Source organism: Paralichthys olivaceus, chromosome 9, assembly GCF_024713975.1.
Source record: "Paralichthys olivaceus isolate ysfri-2021 chromosome 9, ASM2471397v2, whole genome shotgun sequence".
In the NCBI taxonomy this organism is placed as follows: domain Eukaryota; kingdom Metazoa; phylum Chordata; class Actinopteri; order Pleuronectiformes; family Paralichthyidae; genus Paralichthys; species Paralichthys olivaceus.
This window is the reverse complement of record NC_091101.1, coordinates 23,076,097-23,096,547: the sequence shown is the minus strand read 5'-3', so window position 1 is coordinate 23,096,547 and position 20,451 is coordinate 23,076,097. Positions and strand designations below refer to the sequence as shown.

Genomic DNA, 20,451 nt, shown 5'->3' with positions numbered 1-20,451 from the left:
AGACTTTTCACCCTGACGCAGCTCAGAGACATAGTTCTCCTGTCATTCATCACCCCCGGAGTCTGTGCTGAGAGGAAGCTCTTTATGTGCTTTATCTTCATGGGTTTTTTCTTTCTGAACTGTTGACTTAATCTTCCCGAATGCCTCCGACTCGTCAACGCTTCATTTACAAAAGAGTCCACACAGAGAGACGGAGCCGGGATAAGCTCAGCCAGGAAACAGGGATCCTTTGAGTGGAGTCAGCGCTTCAGTGAGGCTTCAGGCTGACGAGCTATCGATGACACAAAGAGAGTCGACTCCAGGATTATCAACATCTCTTTAATCTTTAATTAGCCTTTGTCAGAACTGTCACATAGCAACAGAAAAAAGTCAAACACACTTGAGCTCCCTGAAAGAGAAGCCTCTTATGTTCCTTTAAAACATGAAAATACCCATTTTGTTCTGTCAAAATAAATACTGAAGACTTTTATAAAAGTTTCTTTTGTTGTTGTTGTCGTCACCTTTAGACATTTTGTGGGATTTTAATTTCTTTATATACACATTCATGCCGAAAGCTGCAAATGAATTAATTACAAAAGTGTTGAGATGGAAACAGACACGGAATGAAAGTCAGAAAGTCGCACAAATAGCAGCCACTGTCCAAAGTCTACTCTTATTATCTTTCTTCAAAGAGACATATTCTGCTCATTTTCAGGTTGATAATTTAGATTAGTGTTGTTACTGTAAAATGTTTCCATGCTCTAATGGTCAGATCACTTTTCTCACACACTTGGTCGTTCACGTGCTAAGACTCAGACAGTGGCTGCATCTGAGAGAAATCCTGCAACTGAGATCTCAGATGTTAAGAATCCGTTCAAATGACACAAAACAAAACAAAACAAGGCAAAGAGGCTGAGCTGAGAATGTCACGAGCAGATATCACCTGCGAGGTTAAATGATCCAAAGCAGAAACTCTTTTTGCTTAATTTCTGCATTTAAAAAATAAAAACATCATCTACAGAAAGAATTTACTTTCAAAGGAAATTATAAATAAATACAAATAGAAATAATTTGATAAAATATCAGGGATATTTCAGAGGCAAGTGACTTTTAAAGGCTACTGATTGTGCTAAGGGAAAATTATAGATATATTCTTTTGACTTTGAACCACCCCCAGAAAACTCAGGTGGACTATCAGCTACTTCCTGCTCCCTGCTGCAATGCATTCTGGTCCTTTTTAAGCTGCGCTAAGCGTGGAAATGGACCGAGTTCCTGTTTCATTAAAGCCGAACATCGAACATTAAAACTTGATTCTCTCTGTAACAGCATCTAAGAGTAGAAGAGTAAAAGCCACAATCTATGATAAGCTTTATATCTGGAAGGTGAGTTTGAAAAGTCAGAGAGACGTTGGATGAGACCGGTTCTTAATCTCTCAGACGAACACTCGCAAAGGATTCAGAAAACTTCAGTTCACACCTCCGCTCACAAACATCGGCTCTAAAGAGTTTAACCACTGGAATCAGATTTTAGAAAACCGTGTGAACATTCCTTCAGGGGTGGACGGATGCTCTGAGGACGGTTTGGAGGGTTCTTTCTCCTCCGTCTCATTCTGCCTGAACGGCTGCACGACCCCTCAGATGATTTCCAACATGCAGCGCGCTCACATTGATTTTTTCTCGTGATGTGTTTGCTTCGTGTCCAAACGTGGTCGTCCTCGCTTTCTCTTGGCTCATTAGACTTCATGAAACTAAGCGAGCCCGACTTTTCTGCATTCAGAGAGTTGGGGAGCTTCCCACGCAACACACACACACTCACACACACACACACAAACACACAGCGGCTGACATTAAGCTTTCACAGATGTCATAGAAACTGCAGCTGTGAAAGTGGGCGGCTATTGAACATCGGCAGGATATAGAAAAACAAACGCATACACTGAGTCTTTCTCCATTTTTGGAAACACAACGACGAACTGAAAAAAAAATTGGGGATTGAAAGATGCTGAACACGTGGATGTGATGCTGATAAAAGAGACTGGATCTGGATAAAACAACGTGTCTCAGGGGAACTGTGCGTGATTTAGTGTCTGTTTTCTGTTAACGTCCCAGAATGCAACATTACAAAATCAGAATTTTCTTAATTGGAAATGTTTAATATCCTTAAGTTGACGTTTTGAGCTTTAAAACGTTTCTTGACGAGGCAAATATCAAACGTCAGTAAAGCTGCAAGCATCGTGACACAGGAGCTCGCAACCCTGGGCTGGTTGGAGCTGCAGACCGGACGCAGGCCGACACAGCGACAACGCTGCACAGACGAGTACCATGTCATTTCCTGCTTGTGCATTCTCCATTTTCTATCACTTCCTGTACCCACTATGTGGCACTAGAGAGCATGGACCAGACATGCATTTTGTTGCCTTTTATCACGGCAGAAATTCAGGTAAAACGAGAAATTACCATCACTTAACTTTTTCTAGTTCATTTCTATTTTGCATCAACATCATCGAAACATTTCACAGTTATCTTATAAAAAATAACAGATTTCATCAATTTTGCATCAAAAAATTTCATTTTTATTTTCTAAATAAATATCATGACAGATTTTCCTTCACCACTTTCTCTCCGTAACTTTAAAGATGAACATTCACACATCAGGATTTGCAAAAGGAAACAACTCAACTGGCAATGACAATCGTAAGAAACACAGGACTGATCTGTACTGGAAAAGATATAATGTTCATATCCACAGGTTATTTTTCTGGGAGGGATTTTTAATGTAGGGATTGTAGTGCCATTACACCTTCACTGAATACTGTAAATCAGATGGACTCCACTAAATCGATCCTTAAATCACAAAGTGCATGTGCTTCAATTATAGAAGACGGCACAGTTTAACACAAACAAGCAAAGAAATGGAATTAACAAAGAAAAACTTGAAGCGATTCCAAAAACACCAGACAACACTACCTTGAATCTTCACTTGAGAAGGTGGATTTTGAATAACAACATAATATATTCTAATTAATAAAATAGTTTAACTTGCTGTTTATTGAAAAGCAGATTCTTCTTGTCGTCCTCAACAATGTTTAAGTGACTTTTTAATGAACTATTCCCTCAAAGCAAACTGTATTTAACTCTCGTTGGGCATCAAGGTGAAGATGATCTGAACCAACAGATGAATATATTCAATTTGAAATGGATTACTTCCACTCTGCGGACTCTAACCCGTCAGGATGTTGTAATAATCTCTGTCCACTCCGTCCTCCACCAGACTAATGAATTCCCATCAGCAATAAAGTGAGACTCCATCACTAAATCTGTCTGTGAGCATCAGAACTGACAGTTACTGGCCTGAGAAGTGGCTTTAAAAAGCTGTTTTTCTCCATCAAGTGTGACGCTGTCTGGAATTTAACCTTCATCGCAGAAAACAAATCATCCATCATGAAACACTGACGATGAAAAAATAAAATAAAATTCTTTCAGCACGATACTGAAAAGAGAAACTTCAGTTTTGAGCGTCACTTAAATAATAATGGACATATTTAACTTTAGATTGATCACAAATCACCTTCTCATCCCAATTTTTGCCAGTTTTCATCTCATAAACTCGTCGTTTTATTTATCTGCAAAGTAAAAGCATCTTCTTGACAGTAAAGAATGAAATGAAGTGAACATCACGTCCTCTCCTGTCTGAGCCGTGACATGCGAGGCTCATATCTATGGATCTGGAGTAACATGAGAGCTGAAGTTTCAGTGGAGGATTGGATGTTTCGTTTGAACTTTCCTAAACTGGGTCAATGGGCTCGTCGCTGCAAGAATTTGTAATTACATCGTCCTCCCAGTGTTTCCAGTCAAGAGCTTTTTGACTCTGCAGCGAATCAGCTCAGCCGTGTTTTTATCTAATTAACTTTTTCAGAGTGGGCTGCGTTTGAACCACTTCACTTCTGTGTCTGACTTGATGTTCCTTGTTTGACTACATCTCACAGCTGCCTCCTGGTTCATTATTCATTTCAAACACCGCAAGAATCGTTGGAATTTCCCAGAAGGAGAAGTTTGTCCTCATGTTTACGTATAGACTGAAATATGAGCTTATGCTTTCAACCCTGTTCGTTTGTTTGGTTGTGAACAAGATTACACAAAAACAGCTGAATGGATTTCCACAAAACTTGCTAGAAGGATGCATTATGGGTCAGGCAAGAACTCATTATATTTTGGTGCAGGGCGTTTCAACATTTTCACTTGCTGTAGAGGACTGATATATGAGTGTGTGACATTTGGTGCAGCCTGATTGAATTCGAGGTGACTGTTGGGCCTTTGCAGAAGTGTGTCCTCTACTGAGTACCAGTTCACTTTTATTTTGTCACTGAATAGTATTTTTATCTTGCACGATGTGTCCGACTAAGAATATTGCTTTTGTGAAGGTGATTATTTGTGCTGCGTTCACTTTCAACCTTCACGTAACACTGACAGAGACACAGCCCCAACTTATCACCAGGTTATAAAGTTCTCATGGGAGATGTGTTATCAATCTAACAGACAAGAAGCAACATCTTTTATCCACTTTAAGTCCAATATTGACTCTTTTTTGCTGTAATACTGAAACATTGCACTAAAATCTAAAAGGGCTGAAAGAGTCAGAGTCGGTGCAGAGTTGTTGCTGATAATCCACGGTTCTTATAAAAATACTGATTAAAGATTCAGAGCATTCAGGGTTTTGTTAGTGTGCATCCTTCCTCTGGTGCAGTTAGCTTAGTGTTGATCCCAGTCAAAGTGTTTTTATCTATTTTCTTGGTGCGTTATCTGAATTAAATGTAAAACAGCATGGCATGATGGGAAAATGGTGGTTCATACACGACAACATACGCACACATACACAAAAGCAAATTTGTATGAAAACGCACACACACACACACACACACACCATCACAGCGTCTATAGAATCATTCATGAGCCACGTCTCAGCTGTGTCCGTTCTAACTTGTCATCATGTGGAACGTAAAGAGAAAACGATGATTGGGACGGAGCCGTGAAGAACTAGCAGCCTCTGTAATAAAGCACTTTGACAGTTTCGGTCGGGGATTTAAAGCGGACTCATAACCACACGTTCCTTTCAGCTTAGTGAGGATTTAGCAAAGCTGGAAAGCTCTGACCTGGGAAACAAAAAGGTTCTTCGGCTTTGAATAAGAGCTAAGACACGCAATGTTGAACATGTAATGTTTAGCAAAAAAAAATATTGTTCTGCGCTCTGCCTCTTTTCATGGAGGACACTTGTTTCAAAAGCTCGTTTGTGCCACAGCGTTTTGCTCGTTTTACAAGGAACAACCTTCTAAAATCTATCATCTGTCTCTCAGGCTTTTAACTGGAAAGCAACAATGGAGGGAGCTTCATGTAGAATTGTCAGAAATAGGTCCACTGTGTAATATCAGATAGCTTTGGCAACATATTTCACTTCCCTGACTCCCCAACAAAGTCATTAAACACATCTCGTGCTGTGAAATTCTCCTACACGAGCCACGGAAGCCGCTGGTTCTCCACAGGACACGCTGGACTTTACAGGGAGCGAGCGGCAGGCCGGCTGATCCATTCACAGTCGTGTTCTGGCAGTCGCTTCAGTTTGACTGGGCCACCTACGTCTCGGAGGAATCAGCAACAAGGAGAGAACTGGTTGTGTTCCAGTTCCTGCCCAGTTTAGAGACGAGTTTCAGCTGAGCTTCAAAACCTTCATGCACCCCAGGCAAAAACACATTCCTCTCCCAGATCCCTGAAATCACCTCAAGGCTCAGGTTTGGAGCTCTGCCGGGTTTTAGTGTCTGTGTTGCGTTTCAGCTCTGGATGTTTGAAGGCCGAGGTTTTGTTTCCGTCAGCCGCTGTGGTGACGGCGGGCAGAGCCGAGGTCGATAAAGGAGATGTGACTGAGGAGGAGTCGTCGTTGGTCACAAGCAGGACTCGCTGTGAAGACACTTCTTCTCCTGTGCCGTGTGGTTCCCGTTGTGAAGCACAGAATATCTAAAAGAAAACAAATAGGAAGAGGTTTTTTAACATTTACTGATTGACAACAAAAATAATAAAACCAAACATAGAAGCACCGAGAGTGAGACACGGTCAAAAAGTAAACATTGTAAGCTTGGTGACATAGTGGTGATCAGTGTGAAGACCTCAACAAGTTATTTATTTATGTCAGTGTGAACGACTTGATTCACCAAACCAATTACTCCCCTGTCGATACAACCTGAAGAAATAACGCCTCCGACCACTGACTGTAATGGAGGCAGCTGGATTTCTACACAAGCTAGAATCCATCTCACTGTGATGGAACCACAGTGTTTGATCAGTGTCTGATGAGGATGGAAGCTAAGCTCATCAACATTAATGGCGGCTGTAGCATCTCTTCTTTCAGAACTGCATTCAAAGAAGAGCGCAGCTTGGCAGTGAAGTCTTATCTCAGTGGAAAAGCTGTTTTGTATTATGGTGGCAGACGGACGTTTCATCCAATCACCTGCCGGGAATTGTTTTTGAAATGCCCGCCCCTTCTCCAAACAGTTAACAAAGCCGTCCCAGATGTTTTTGTGCACATCTGGAGCGTGACGTCACATCTGTTCTGGTCTCAGCAGAAACACAGTGACAAGTGGTCAAACTGCCGTGGCAGAAGAATGTGAAAATCTGAGCTTTGTGCAAACAGTCTGCCAAACCACCTGAGCTGAATCAGGCTTCTACCACTTAAAGAACGAATGGAAAACTGAATCAGGCCGTTCTCTGCCAAACACCTTAGACTCTACAGGCTTTTATAAAAGGGATGATGCACTAATTTAAAGCCCCCTGATGGAAAATGAGTCATTTCTCAACATATCCTGATCCCTGCCGACTGGAAACAGTCACACAGTCTTAGTTGCAGGAGGACGATCGAGAGAAGTTGTCAAACCCGTCAACTCCCTGAAGAGACGTTAGTGGATGGAGTGATAGTAAAAACTGCAGGGAGGAGGTAGAGAGGGTTTTAAAACGCTCCGCTCACACCACGTTCACTTAAAGTGTTCAAACCAAAAACACAAACGCACACACTCGTCAAACCGATCCTGTCGTGACTTCTTGTGTCCATCAGTTTGTCTGGTATGCTAAGCTAAGGGTGGTGGTGTTAGCTTTATGTCTCTGAGACTCACTTTAACTGGGTTCATGCACTCTCGCCCTTTCCAAAGCTTTTTTATTTCATTGGCTTCACTTCAGTGTTTGAAGCTAAAACGATGAACCCTTCATGGAGCAGGAGTCGAAATGGGAACAGTTCCAAAACACCAGGGTGGGTGACAGTGTCCTTCTTCTTCATTACACCTGGCGTTCCATCGATTGACAAAATCCAAGAGCACAAAGCAGCGTGAGAAGAAATCTGTGCAGGTGCAAGTGCAGGGTTTTCAGAACATGACATCAGTAAGTCCAGCTGTCCTCAAACTGAAAGACCAAACTCTTTAAGAAAGTGAAGACAAAAACCTCCATCAACTCTCATTCTCCTTAAATCCCAGATTGATACTACGATCAGCTCACAGCCGTTCTCATCTGACTAAAGAAAACATTAACATGACACAGAAATGAACGTTACACGTGCAGAAACTGTAACTGTCTCACAAAAACCAAAGCACAAGCACGAACACATCTAAATGCGACGTGACTGCACAACAAAGCTCCATTCAAGACCATGACGCACTTTTCTCAGAGTGTAAAAGAAACTCATTTGGCCACATTGGCGCTCACTTGTGTCGTCTATAAGCTTCACTGCGTTTCAATGAGGAGAGTTATTGCCTCTGGTGCACATGCAAGTGCTGTACACACGGCTGCATGTGTGCACAGGGACATGTACAGTGAACGATGGTGCACATCCCTGTGTGTGTGTGTGTGTGTGTGTACACGTGTTTGCACAGCGGGCTAAAACCATTACGAGCCGTTTACACAAACACCCTGACCAAAGACGCTTCCTGCTGCCAAACTGGCCGTGAAATTCAGCGTCCAGATCGCCTCAAACGTTTAGAGCTTTTCAAAAGGAAACCGGCTGCAGCTTCTCGCCGGAGCGGAACCCGAAATTGCTGCCACATTGCGGCGTTTACAGCCTCAGCCAGCCTCTCTGTTGTGCTGCCAGTGTGACGGTACAGTTGCTGTGGTGGAAACAAAGATGTTGGAGGGTCAGGTTTGTTTGGCCTGTTGGAAGTTGATGTATCATATAAGTTAATGAAACATTCATTCATCCATCAAGATGAACGGTTTCATGTGAGCAGTGCTTTATGGTCTTCGCAGCTCACTTAATGGTTTCTATCTACAACTATTCATGCTTGAGTGATTTATGCTAATCCGTCCTAATGATGCTGTAAATTGTGCTGACATCAGTGAAGTGATGTGATGTGGTGTTTCAAAGAAAAGAGGGGCCGGCACTAATATGAAGAAACCAACCTGTAACTAGCATCATCAGGTTTTATGATAAACTGGAGGAATTAACGCTCATTTGTTGCTTCGCAGAGTTTCTAAAGGGGAACAACTCTTTAAAAGCTCTGTCATATATTAAAAAGAGGCTCGACTGTCCGTCTCTTGGCAGCTTATGAGAGGATGAAACTCGTATAAAAGAACGAAAAACGTATAAAAGCCCGAATCCAAACAAACTCACCAGCACGAGGAAACAAATAAGTAAAACCTCCATGTTTTTCTGATAATGTGCAGCCTGTTCATTTTGAGCTTCTCTAATATTTGGATGAAGTGAGAATGTGGAGCGGGACATGTGGCTGGATGCATCCTGTGTTTATTTGTGGGTTTGTTTGTACACAGCTGAGCCAACGGGACGACTGGCAGAGCAGGAGACAGGATGGGGATTTGTTTAATGAGGCCGGGGCAGAGAGACACACAGAAGGCCCGGATTACAAGCAGACTAAACAATCGACATATTTTTGGGCTTCAATGTGGCGAACGTGCATCTCGATGATGTGCCCTGCAGCAACATCTGAACAGAAGACTTTGAACTCCGATGATCCCGTGAGAAAACCTCACAATGGAGATCAAAATGGTGTTTGTCAAAATAAATATTTTCTCCTGAAACTGCAGGATTACCTGCAATCAATCAAAGTCTCTATTCCAGGTAAGACGGAGGGATTGAATATTACGTTGTCTGACATTGTAGTCCGGACGTTTTCCTGAACTTTTCCTCCCAGACCCCTCGTAGAGTGTCGGGGGAATGTGATCGTGAGAATAATTTCCAGAGAATTCACAGCGAGCGAGTGTCGATGAGGTTTGAACACGTGACAGACTTGGAACTGGAAGAATACAAATATCTCAGGAAGAGGAGTCAAAAGAAATGGCACTCCACCAATCAAGCTGAAATATATTCTACACACTCATAGATATCAGCTCATTGTTTTCATCAAGATCCATGAATTATATCCTGGTAAATCTGAGAAAATGTCACATACGCCGTGAATCACAATGTTCATGGAAATTGTCTACATCCAAACCAACATTGTATGAGTTCTGTCTCGGACCATGTCTCAAGTTTTCATGGAAATGTGTACGGTTGTGTTTTGTGTAATCCTGTTAGAGGACGGGGATGGAATGAAAGAGGACAGAGATAAAACTGTCTCATGTTTGAAACTGTATCATCACAGGCTCTCACTCAGCTGCATTAACCTGAGGATTAACCTTTTGTAAATGAGCACTGTTCTGATGCAGTGCAGTTTGGCTTTGTTTGCTGACAGAATGAAGAGGATTTTAATAGAGCGTAAGCTCTGATAAGACAAAGGATTTACAAAGGTCCGTTTGCAGGTTAATACACTGGAGGCAGAATATTGCAAAATATAATTTCACCGAGCAAATATGCGTCAAATATCCTCCAGAGACAATTCAACTGCGTCTTCTTCCCCTCCCAACGCTTCCCCCTGATGACCACTCCAGGTCTCTAATCACACTCTCTGCTCGTCTTCTGATGATCCTACTCACCCTCTTTCTGTCTGAAGTGCAAAAATTGATCATCACAATCAGGAAGCCTTTTTCTCTCTGTGCTCATGAGTGTGTTTCTGTCCAGGTCACCACCTACCAAGACAAACAAGTGGCCGGATTGATCCTCACACCACTCGAGGTAAAACGCTGAGAAGTAACGCGACCCACTGTGATGCTGATGAACGGAGGATGAGGAAGAGGAATAGGGGGAGGGAGAGGAGGAGTGAGGTCAGGACAGGAGCGATGAGGAGAAAAAAAGAAGTGTGATAAATATCGCATGAACACAACAGACTGATATTTGAATACAAAACAGATTAAGCCAACTAGAGAGAAAGCGAGAAGAAAATTTTATGCAAAATGTATTCAAAGTTTACACTCACGGGGAAAGTTTGCTTGTAGCTCAGCAACAAAAAAAACCCATGAAGTTTGGTCAGGGCAGCATGACTTTCCAGAAGAAGAAAAATATATACTCAATGTTTGCATTTCTTTAACCTTGACGGATGCTTTGTGTGCAACCTGAAGCTCCTTGAATGTGCGCAGGTAAGCACGACCGAGTCTCCACTGTAAAACGAATTACAGCAGGTAGAGTGTCATCACCTCAATTACAGTAGCATCCGGGAATATTTTCTGTTCAGCAGAGGTTGGAAAGACGAAATGAAAAAAGGGCAAAAGAGTCGAGAAGGGGACAGGAAATAATTTATCATTACTGCAGTTTAGTTTGAGAGTCACGGCATCCATCTGCACCACTTTCCAGAATTAAGATAAAGTTTTACAATTTAAATGAAGTGAGCAGGAAGTCAAAGAGAAGATGCAAAACGAAATGAACGAATGAGGATGAAAGGTCCAAAAACAACTAACTAAAAGTTTACTGTGCTGAGGTAAAGTTGCTGATACCAGGTCAGCTGGAGGAATCAGAAAACTGGGATCATGGGATTGAACCCTGCCGGTTAGTTTTCCTCCGCTCCGGCTTCATGACGCCGTTGTGACGACGCGTCAGAAAGAATTAGAGAAGAAAAGGAAACCCAATCTGCAGCAGGCAAACAGGAAGAGAAAGAAGTGAAATTCTGCTATTGAAGCAGGTTTGTGAGCGGAATCTGGCAGCGACACGATCAGAGAACACAGGGTGAACAAGGCTGAATCAAAAATCCCAGTAGAGTCTCAGTAGTTGTAAGTGAAAAAGCCTGTAAACCAGCTATTGAACCATCTGCCTGAATAGAAAGTGGCCACCTGAGCTGATCCTGTCGGGACACGATGGACAGAGAGAAGCTCAGACAGATGTTTGGAAATGAAATCTGGGTTTGGATCATGTCAGTCACGTTTTCTGGGCTGAGAACTTGCACTGAATATCAATCAGGCAAAACCTGACACAAAAATGTGATGTTTTCAGGTTCAGGTGAGGCTCAGTTTCTCAGTTTCTCTCCAGCTTGGACAGTTTCAAACCTTTAGAGCAACTTATTTTCACCCTGTATAAATCCCTTAAAATAAAAAAAAATCAGCTTTTATCTGACGCCACCGTTAAATATAGAGGATAGAGTCTGTCAAGCAAAATAAAATAAACTGCTACAGAGCGATCCACGGCTGCACCACACTGCACTGAGACCAGATGGATCAAAATGATGAGAGGAGCAGAGATGATGAAGACTTCAGGGTTTAGTCGACTTCTCCCTGGACAGATACTTAAAAAGCACCTCAGCAACAGACTGAATATAAAATGTTTGGTCCTGCAGTGTACTAAACATGATTTAAGAAAAAAAAAAAAAAAAAAGCAGCTAGGAATTTACAATCTCACTACAGAGAGGACGACTCCTCTGAGCCTGACTTGAATATCACAGCTCCAGTCTTGCCTATCAACTTCCCTCGTTAGGATCTAATGACAGCTCGCTCACCCGCCAAGACGTGTCAGATTAGACGCCACAGCTCGCTTTGCAAAGCTTCCATCACTGCAAACAAAAAGTTCCTTCCCTTTTCTGTCACAGAGATACCATCTGCAATTTCCAGCTTAGTTTCAGACTCAGGGGAGGGAGGGAAGGAGGGAGGGAGGGAGGGAAGGAGGGAGGGAGGGAGGGAGGGTGTCCGTCATAACACTGGCGATACCACTGAAATGCATCGGGACGCAGAGGAATCAGAACGGACGCTTTGTTTCATCTTATTTCATCTTTTATTTCTCTTCTTCCTTCTCGATAAGAGGTTTAGAGCTGCGGGGCTCAATCTGACTCGAGGCCTCGATCAAGCAGACACGATAGAGCCGAGCTATCGCTGCCAGAAAACAGTTTAATCAGAAATGGACCCTTTGGCTGATACCAGATAAACCACACAGCCAACATGACCGGCACAGAGGAAACACATGAAGACTGGTGGGGCTCTTGTTCACATAAACCCTCCTCTCCTTCAGCTGCACACTATCATTACAAGACTTCTGCCCTCCATCTTGGATCTACAGTATCAACCTAAATGATCGAAGCTTGTTTTGTTGAGTGTGATGGAGTGCACTGAGCGCTGAGATGTTTGTAACACAACATTAAAACGGGCTTGGATACAAACACTGAGGCATGAGGGTGAAGTACGCAGTGTGTGTGTGTGTGTGTGTGTGTGTGTGTGTGCATATTGTAAATGCATTGTAAAGGTATGGGCACTCAAGCCAACACAAGAACAGAAGCTGGATCTTGAAGCAAACAAGAAGATGTTGCACTAACAACGTTTGTGTGTTTGTACTTGTATCTTTGTGAGGACCATTTTGAGCCTAGAATCTGGAACGAGGACAATTTGGGAACTTTAACTTTGTGACCGTCTTGTAACTCTTGACTCTCAGCACATCAGAGGTTTGTTTCTGGATGACTGAGGCTTGAGATACACAATTCTTCAACTAAATACTAACAACTGCTTACGTGTGTGCGTGTGTGTGTGTGTGTGTGTGTGTGTGAGATGAAAACTTAATTATATCAAATGGTTATGGTGAAGTTGTGTTTTGGTTCTGTTTTAGAAATCTGGTTATAAAACACACGGAAATTCCATAAAACAAACAAACAAAACTAATTTTTAGTTTTCAGTGACTATCTGTTGCATTTCAACTGAGCCAGAGATGCAGGAGGAAATGTGCTGCAGGGGCTTCAGTGAAAAATGAGAAAAAGCTTTTGCGACGGTTGTTATCATTCTGCTTGTTTATGAGATAGTTCTCTGCAAAAATACACAAAGAAAATTCAATTATTTAAACCTAAAATCACCAAATACATGTGAGTAACACAAGCAGACTCCAAACCCACACTGGAAACAAACTGAACCGAAGTTTACTGTGAGAAGGAACATCATTAAAACCCACAACTATAATTCTCTTGTGTTCACATAACTTAATGAAACTGCTCTATGTGGTTGTATAAAATATAGAGGTCAGAGCAAATGAGTGTAAATATTATTAGAAAAATACCAAAAGTTATGATTTCAAGGTTCCTTGTGTCCAAAACATCACCGCAGCTCGGAAACGTCTTCCAAACAGAAATAATATTTTTCCCATAAACTGAGATGTTTGGTTTTCAGCACGAATGAGATTCTCCTCCACTGACAAAAGAGTTTGTTCAATGTTAATGGTGGGAGAACATTCACACTGTCACTGAAGATTGCACAGAGGATTTCACTGCAGGCGGCCGCAGCACGACTCCGGCATAAAGAGCAAGCAGGGTCAGAGTTCACGCAGGGCCAGGAGCTGTGAACAAACACCGGCTCTACTGCTTTCACTGTGTCGTTAATTAGCAGAAAGATGTGATGTATACAGAGTATTCACTTCTATTTTAATATCTCAGAGGTTTGTATTATACCTTTTATTTCCCTGTGTGAAGGTTTGCATGATACTGAGTATATTCAATATATTAGAATGCATAATATATATTATAATTTATTAATTCATGCAAAAAAATGATGTGATTTTCCTTTTTTGAAATGTCCCTTTAATGGGTTTAAAACCAATTTCAGTTGGTTTTTTTGTGCTTCCTTTGGTGTCAGAACAGACACATGAAGTGACAATTTAAACAGACAAATGCTCGTTGGTCCTCTGACGACATGAGAACTAATGAGAGACAGACACACACATACACACAGACACACACTCACAGACACACACACACAGACACACACACACACACTCAGCGGCAGCTGGTGTTTCCATGCCACCAGCCAGCGGCAGAATTACTGGACATTAATGCCTCGACAGAGTTGACGGAGCTGTCGCCCTCGACCAGCTCAAACTGAGTCCTCACGCTCATTAGCTCTCTACTCAGGCTTACTGACACAGATTTTTATTCACTTTAATCAAAGCAGCATTATAATTTGTTTTTACAGCAACTTAAGCGCCGTGAACATATTATACACAGAAAACTGAAATATCGTCAATACGGAAAGTTATTCTGGGGAAGATGTAAAATCTGTTAAAACATGGGACTAGATGTGCAGACTGGACATGTCCTGTGATGTCTATCACAGGATGGCGGAGGAGTGTGCGATCGTGTTCTCTGTGGTGAGATGAGGCCTGAGTGAAGGAAGCTGCAGCTGCTGTTTGTTTGTGATCTTCTCCGCACAAATAAAATAAGCTGTTAGAGGAAGCGTCAGTGTGACCTTCAGGGACATGTGCTCTGACTCTGTGACTCTGAGCTCCAGCTGTTTGACTGGATCCTGCAGCAGCTCTATGGGGAAGTTCAGAGATGTTGACCGGTCAGTGGTGACGCCTGAGGCCAGTGATGTCGGTCAGTCTCTCCATCTGTTCAGCGATATTCTGCTGGACTCAGATCGATGAGGCCTATCGGACCGTTAATTATCGCTCAGAAATATTATCTATAAGCTAACATGAAAAATAGATTAACAGTGAAGTTTAATTACGTTTTTTTTGCTAGAGGCTCTATCGTGTCTCTTTCTATTATTAGTTTGACTGAACAATCTCAACTCCATCTCACTATCACCATCAGCAGCAGATAGAAAACAAATACCAACATTTCCAGGGGGGTAGAGGGAGTTAGTTGAAAATTCCCTGCCGAGTACTTTTCTACCTGGAGGGAGGAAACGTTACACGTGTGCAGAGTTTGGTCCCATGAGACGACAGAGAGTTATCTTCATATTTACACGACGCTCAAAAAGGAAGACAGAAAACAGCAGCTCATGAAGTTAACCCCAGAGAGAGCAAACACGTGTGTGTGTGTGTGTGTCTGTGCGCTGGGGTTCTCGAGAATAAAAGAGGGTATCAAACAGATTCTCTTCCTCTCACATGTTGAGACGCAGCAGCTTCCATGAAGAAAACATCACGGTGCCTTACGCGTGACCGGGGGTGAAGCTGCTTCCTCTCCAGCCTCAAAACTGCATCACCCACGTTGGCCGCAGCGTTACCCATGGCAACACCCCGGCAATCCTGCCACTGAGACGCCTTAATGAAAAGTTTGAATCGTTTCTAACTGTACCCACGTTGCTTTTGACCTTTCAAAGTCGCTATCTGCTGCTAATGTGCAGGTAGGTGATGTCGGGAGAAACTCACGAGAAAAAAGTGCTGCAGAGCTTCACCCGGTTAAAACTGCAAACTAGAAATTCAAGACATTACATTTACAAATAAGTATTACAACATATGAGCTGTGTCTTAATTCAGAATACCCTGTCCACGCATGCTGTGACGGCCAAACTAAAATGAGACGTCTGGTGTTCCTATCACATCACCAGCTTGTCTCGCTCTTGCAGTCGTCACCTAGCAACAAAGCTATGGATGAAAACGTTGAATAGATGTTTTTAACGTGCACCATTAGCTGTTCCGTTGATCATTACAATTACCTCTCAAAATGCCAAATAGTTAGTTAGTCTGACTTTGTTATTATAATTTTATTCCCCTCTGTTTTTCCCCTCATATTAGTATCAGGGTGTTTTTAGTTTTTACCCATATGGTTTGATAGAAAATCATTTTCAAGGTTAAGGGAAGTGCTGTGTTGGCTCTACGTGTGGCGTGATGACAGTCATCAATGGCGGTTGTAAAAGGTTTGATGTCAGAGACACACATGTTGTGAGGTTAAGGCACCTTAAGATATTTGTAACTGGATTCATGTCGGCTGAACAGAACAGGTTTAATCCAATAAATACTTTTTTGTGGTCTTGTATTATTATAACATTTGCACGTCTGGACCGAAGTGATGTCGCTGACTTGACTTATTAATAAAGTGACTGATTTAAAGACCTGTGTAGCAGCTGCAGCAGGATCATAACATCTGTGTGTGTGTGTGTGTGTGTGTGTGCAGATGTGAGCCAGATGAACTACTGTGTATTGTTTATGGGTGTTTGTCCTCTTTCATCTGCACAGAGCCGACAGAGTTGTGTTGTGTGAGACGGAGAGAGGAGACGCAGACTGAGGAACAAACAGAACATAGTTAGTGAGGCGGCCGCCCACACATCCAGTCTATTCAATTAGGGAGTGAAAATCCTTCCTGACCAGTTTAATGTGGTTACTGACAGAGGACGACTCCCTAACTGCCCACCATGCTTTACTTCTTTGTTTACTCCTGCAGCTCCGACGACAACACAAGTCGAACTGAAGGTACACCTGAGCTGCAGAACTGGAGGAAGTGATGGAGGCCAAAGCTCCGCTGCAACACTACTGTAACAGGGATTATTGTGCAGCAGTGGAGACTGTCCCGTTAAACAACTTGCCAAGTGCACAGTGTGACAGCCAGGTGATGGAGGTCAGCAGCAGCTCCCGCAACTTATACGTGCAATTTAATTGGTTTCATGTCTTCATCTTAAGTTGTGCACAGTATTGTGACCATTAAATCCCACTTAAGGTTATTTTTATTTTATTTATCCCAGCTTCTGATACGTCCTATTTCAACATAAGACAAACATGCCTGGTGTTTGAGACTTTCCACCAATATTCATTAACCGGCCATTCCAACTAAAAACAACCACTCGTCCACTAAAGAAGTCTGTATAATTGTGATTCCTCTCCTTCAAGCAGCCTTAGTGACAAATCATTCATCCACGACGTTAGAGACCAAGAGTTCAGATTAAGTTATGATGCTGGTTGATGCATCCGTCCATCTGTAGATCCAAAAAGAAGACAGACGAGCAGGATCCTCTTCCTCCACAGCGGAGATGTTGCCGGACGTCAGGCGGATGGTTAGTTGACTGCAGACAGCAGTACCATTTAAAGAGCTATGACACCTTTCACACTTATAGCTCTGAAAATGGCGCTGCGATCTGCGCCAGGCTGACGAGTCCAAATCTCACGTCACTGGCGTTTGTCGAGATGTTCGTCATATCCACATGGCGTCAGGGGCTCACATCCACAACTTGATTATAGTGATTTTCTCAGGCACACGTCTAAAATGCCAGTGAACAGTGATTCACAGATGCTGTGCTGTGTGCAGAGGTCTGCAGTGAAAGTGGATGAGACCAAATGAAAATCACAACAACAACAGCAGAGCAGCGGGGGGGAAGTATCAGGTTTGCAAACATTTGGGAAACACTGAGTTCTGCATGTCAGCCGAAAATCTGTGGAAATCAAAAGCTGTGTTTGTGCAAATAAATACTTTTTATTGTACCACCTACACACACACAGACACACACACACACACACACACAAACATGTGTATGCTTTTGAATGTGACCATTTAAACTGTGTCGACAAAATACATAAGAGAGTGTTCATGCTTGCTTGCGTGTGTGTGTGTGTGTGTGTGTGTGTGTGTGTGTGTGTGTGTGTGTGTGTGTGTGTGTGTTTGTGTGTGTGTGTGTCTACCCAGGGATCTGGAGGATTCTAAATGCCTGTGGGAGACAAACAGTGTGGAGGAGCGATGCAATTACACCTGAGCAGCCTGGCAGCAGAAACAGGTGGACGAGGGAGGAACGGAAAGACTCAAGTGAACGAGACCCCATCACGTTCTTTCACATCCTTCCTTCCTTCCCTCTCCCGTCCTCCCCCCTCTTTCTACACGAAACAAGAAATTGCTGTTGCCTTGCAGAATGGCCCCTGTAATCTGAAGCGTCCATCAGCGGGACGTCTTTGCCTTCCACAACCAAAACAAATAACCGAAGTTGGTGCAGTGGTGAAAGTGGTTACGTGAGGACACTCAATCTTGCTCTGAGAGTGGTGAGAGAATCAACTCACTGCAATCAGGTGTGTGTGGCACTGATTGGCGGTGATTAAGCCCAGGTGTGGGGAGCCTTCATATACCCTGAGTCTCCAGCACCCTGTGCTGACTCATTGTCTCACCTTCAGAGGCAGTGAGAGCTTCTCCCCGTTGTTAGTGTGTCTGAAAACACACCACTAAGAATTTTGCCTGTAGTTTTCCCAGTGAATAAGTTGGTGCTGAAGAGTTTGCTGTGATTCCAGCCTTTTTCTTTCACTTAGATTTTTCTGGGTCTCCTGGACAATTTTAGGTTTTAGTCAGCTGCTTGGTTGTGGTGGTTTTGTTAATCATTTGTGGTGCATTGTTTCTTTAAGGAACAGATTTGTCTGTTTCTGTCGTCCAGTGGGACTCGGAGGAGCTCATACCTCCACCGAGGCCACAAAAGTCCACTTATGCTCAATCAAGCTGCACCGAATGTCACACATACATCATAGATATTAAACATGTTCATTTTCATCAAGATTTATGAATTATGGCAGGAAAACTTGTGAAAATGTTGCAAAATACCATCACACTCAAAAAAAAAGACAATGGGTTCCTTCCTAACCTGCACAGCCTTCCACCAAGTTTCATGGAACATCAATTAATCAATTAACTGTTGGCTTTATTGATATGTGAATTTGAATCAAACCATCTTCACCTAAAATTGACAAAGCTGCATGTTGCTAATGTAATCACTCATTGACTGCCCACACACCCCTGACCTTAGAACTGCTTACTGATGCTTATATATATATATGTTTATATATTTAAGAGCTTTGCAGTTGTTCCCCTGTGCAAGCTGCAAATATGAAGGTTTGCAAATTGCATCTGCGAGGAAGCACTTAACTTTTAACCTTGTGCCTCCTTGGACAGAAGGTGCATCAGTTACATTACACAGACATTCAATCTATGTTTCCATGTGTTCAGTCCATATTGCAAACACAAGATTTTTCTCTGTGTCTGAGTTCACAACACTAAAAAACCCAACACCTCAAGACACAATGTGAAAGAACAGACTCATAAAACACCAGTTAAATGTGAGAAAACCCACACACATCATTTTGTGTGTACGTGAAAACACAAACACACACTTCAGCAATGTGACTGTTTTTCCTCTGCAGACAGAAATTGTCACAGTCGCCTTTAGTGTAAAAAAAAAAAATCAGCCTCTGCTTTGTCATTGTTATCTTCACATCACTTACCTCCCACTGTCTGAATCTCTGTCCCTCTCACAGAGTAAAGTGAGGTCTGTACAAGCATTTACAAGACATAATTTTTATTCCAATCATGACTGAGTTTGAGACAAGATAGAAACGTCTGATCGTCTGTGGTTAAAACATCTGGAACAAGAAACACGTTTCTCTAACCAGCGTCTTCAAACATCTGTCGATTGTTTTTTATATTCCTGCAGATGCATCGAGCAAACATCTGGATGGACACCTCTGCTAACAGCTGTAACATCCCGACCCCAGTGTGTGTGCATGTGTGTGTTCTCCTGTGTGTGCACACGTGTGAATGTGAGTGTGTGAATGGTGGCAGACTCACTTGATAGAGCCTTGAGACGCCCTAGACATACAGCAGCTAGACAGGCACTGGCCTGGTGTTGCAGAACCAGAGCAGGAGCTTGGAGGCAGAGGAGCAGCCACTGGAGAGACAGGAGGAGGAGGAGGAGGAGGAAGAGGAGGGAGGGAACAAGGAAGAGTGGATAAAAGGGGATTAAACAATAGTGAGGGGGAAATTAGAAGGAGGAGAAAAGAACAGAAGAGTGGTGACAGGTGTCAGTGAAAGAGAAGTAAGAAATGACAAAAGGATGGTGAACATAAAGAGAGAGGAGGGAAATGAAAGAATAAGTGAAGACAAGAGAAGAGGAGGTGAAAAAGGAGAAACAAGGCACGAGGCAAAAACAAATCAAGCCAATAAAATGCACATTAGGTGAAAGAGACGGAAGAAGTGGAAGCACAGAATGGATGAACGAGAGAAAGAATATCAAAGAGTGAAAAAGGAAATAAAGACGATGGAAAAATAAAAAGAATAAGCAAATAAAAATGAAGCAAGGAAGCGATCGAAGTGGAGAACAGGAAGGACGGATGGAATTTAAAGTGATAAATAAGCAAAAGAGGAATGGTCAAAGAAAAAGAAGAGGAGAGGGAGAGCAGGAGGGACGGAGGGAGAGAAAAGGGGAAAAACAAGGTTAGTTTACACCAGACAAACCGTGTGTGTGTGTGTGTGTGTCCTCTGAATAATTCACAACCTTTGGTCTATAGTCTTATTAGATGCAGAGGTTTTTAAACACTCATTATATGACGATGGGGAATAATTATCTGATCAATAAAAGCTTCATATTGTCTCTGTCGCCTTAATATTTGCAGAGACGACCTAGAAATGTGTTTTTG

At 42.6% G+C, this 20,451-nt stretch overlaps 1 protein-coding gene across 2 annotated transcripts in view; it reads right to left on the bottom strand.

The window, feature by feature from the left end:
• Positions 1-308: 308 nt before the first annotated feature.
• Positions 309-20,451, bottom strand: part of htr4 (5-hydroxytryptamine receptor 4) — a 99,873-nt gene continuing 79,730 nt past the window's right edge. The window contains exons 7-8 of one of the 2 annotated variants that reach the window (XM_069531889.1): positions 19,604-19,703; positions 309-5,984 (exon numbers count right to left, since the gene is read on the bottom strand). In XM_069531889.1, coding sequence (XP_069387990.1) covers positions 19,640-19,703 — 64 coding nt within the window. In that variant the 3' untranslated portion in view covers positions 309-5,984; positions 19,604-19,639. The remainder of the gene's footprint in view (positions 5,985-19,603; positions 19,704-20,451) is intronic. The other variant, XM_020078829.2, reaches the window with a different exon arrangement.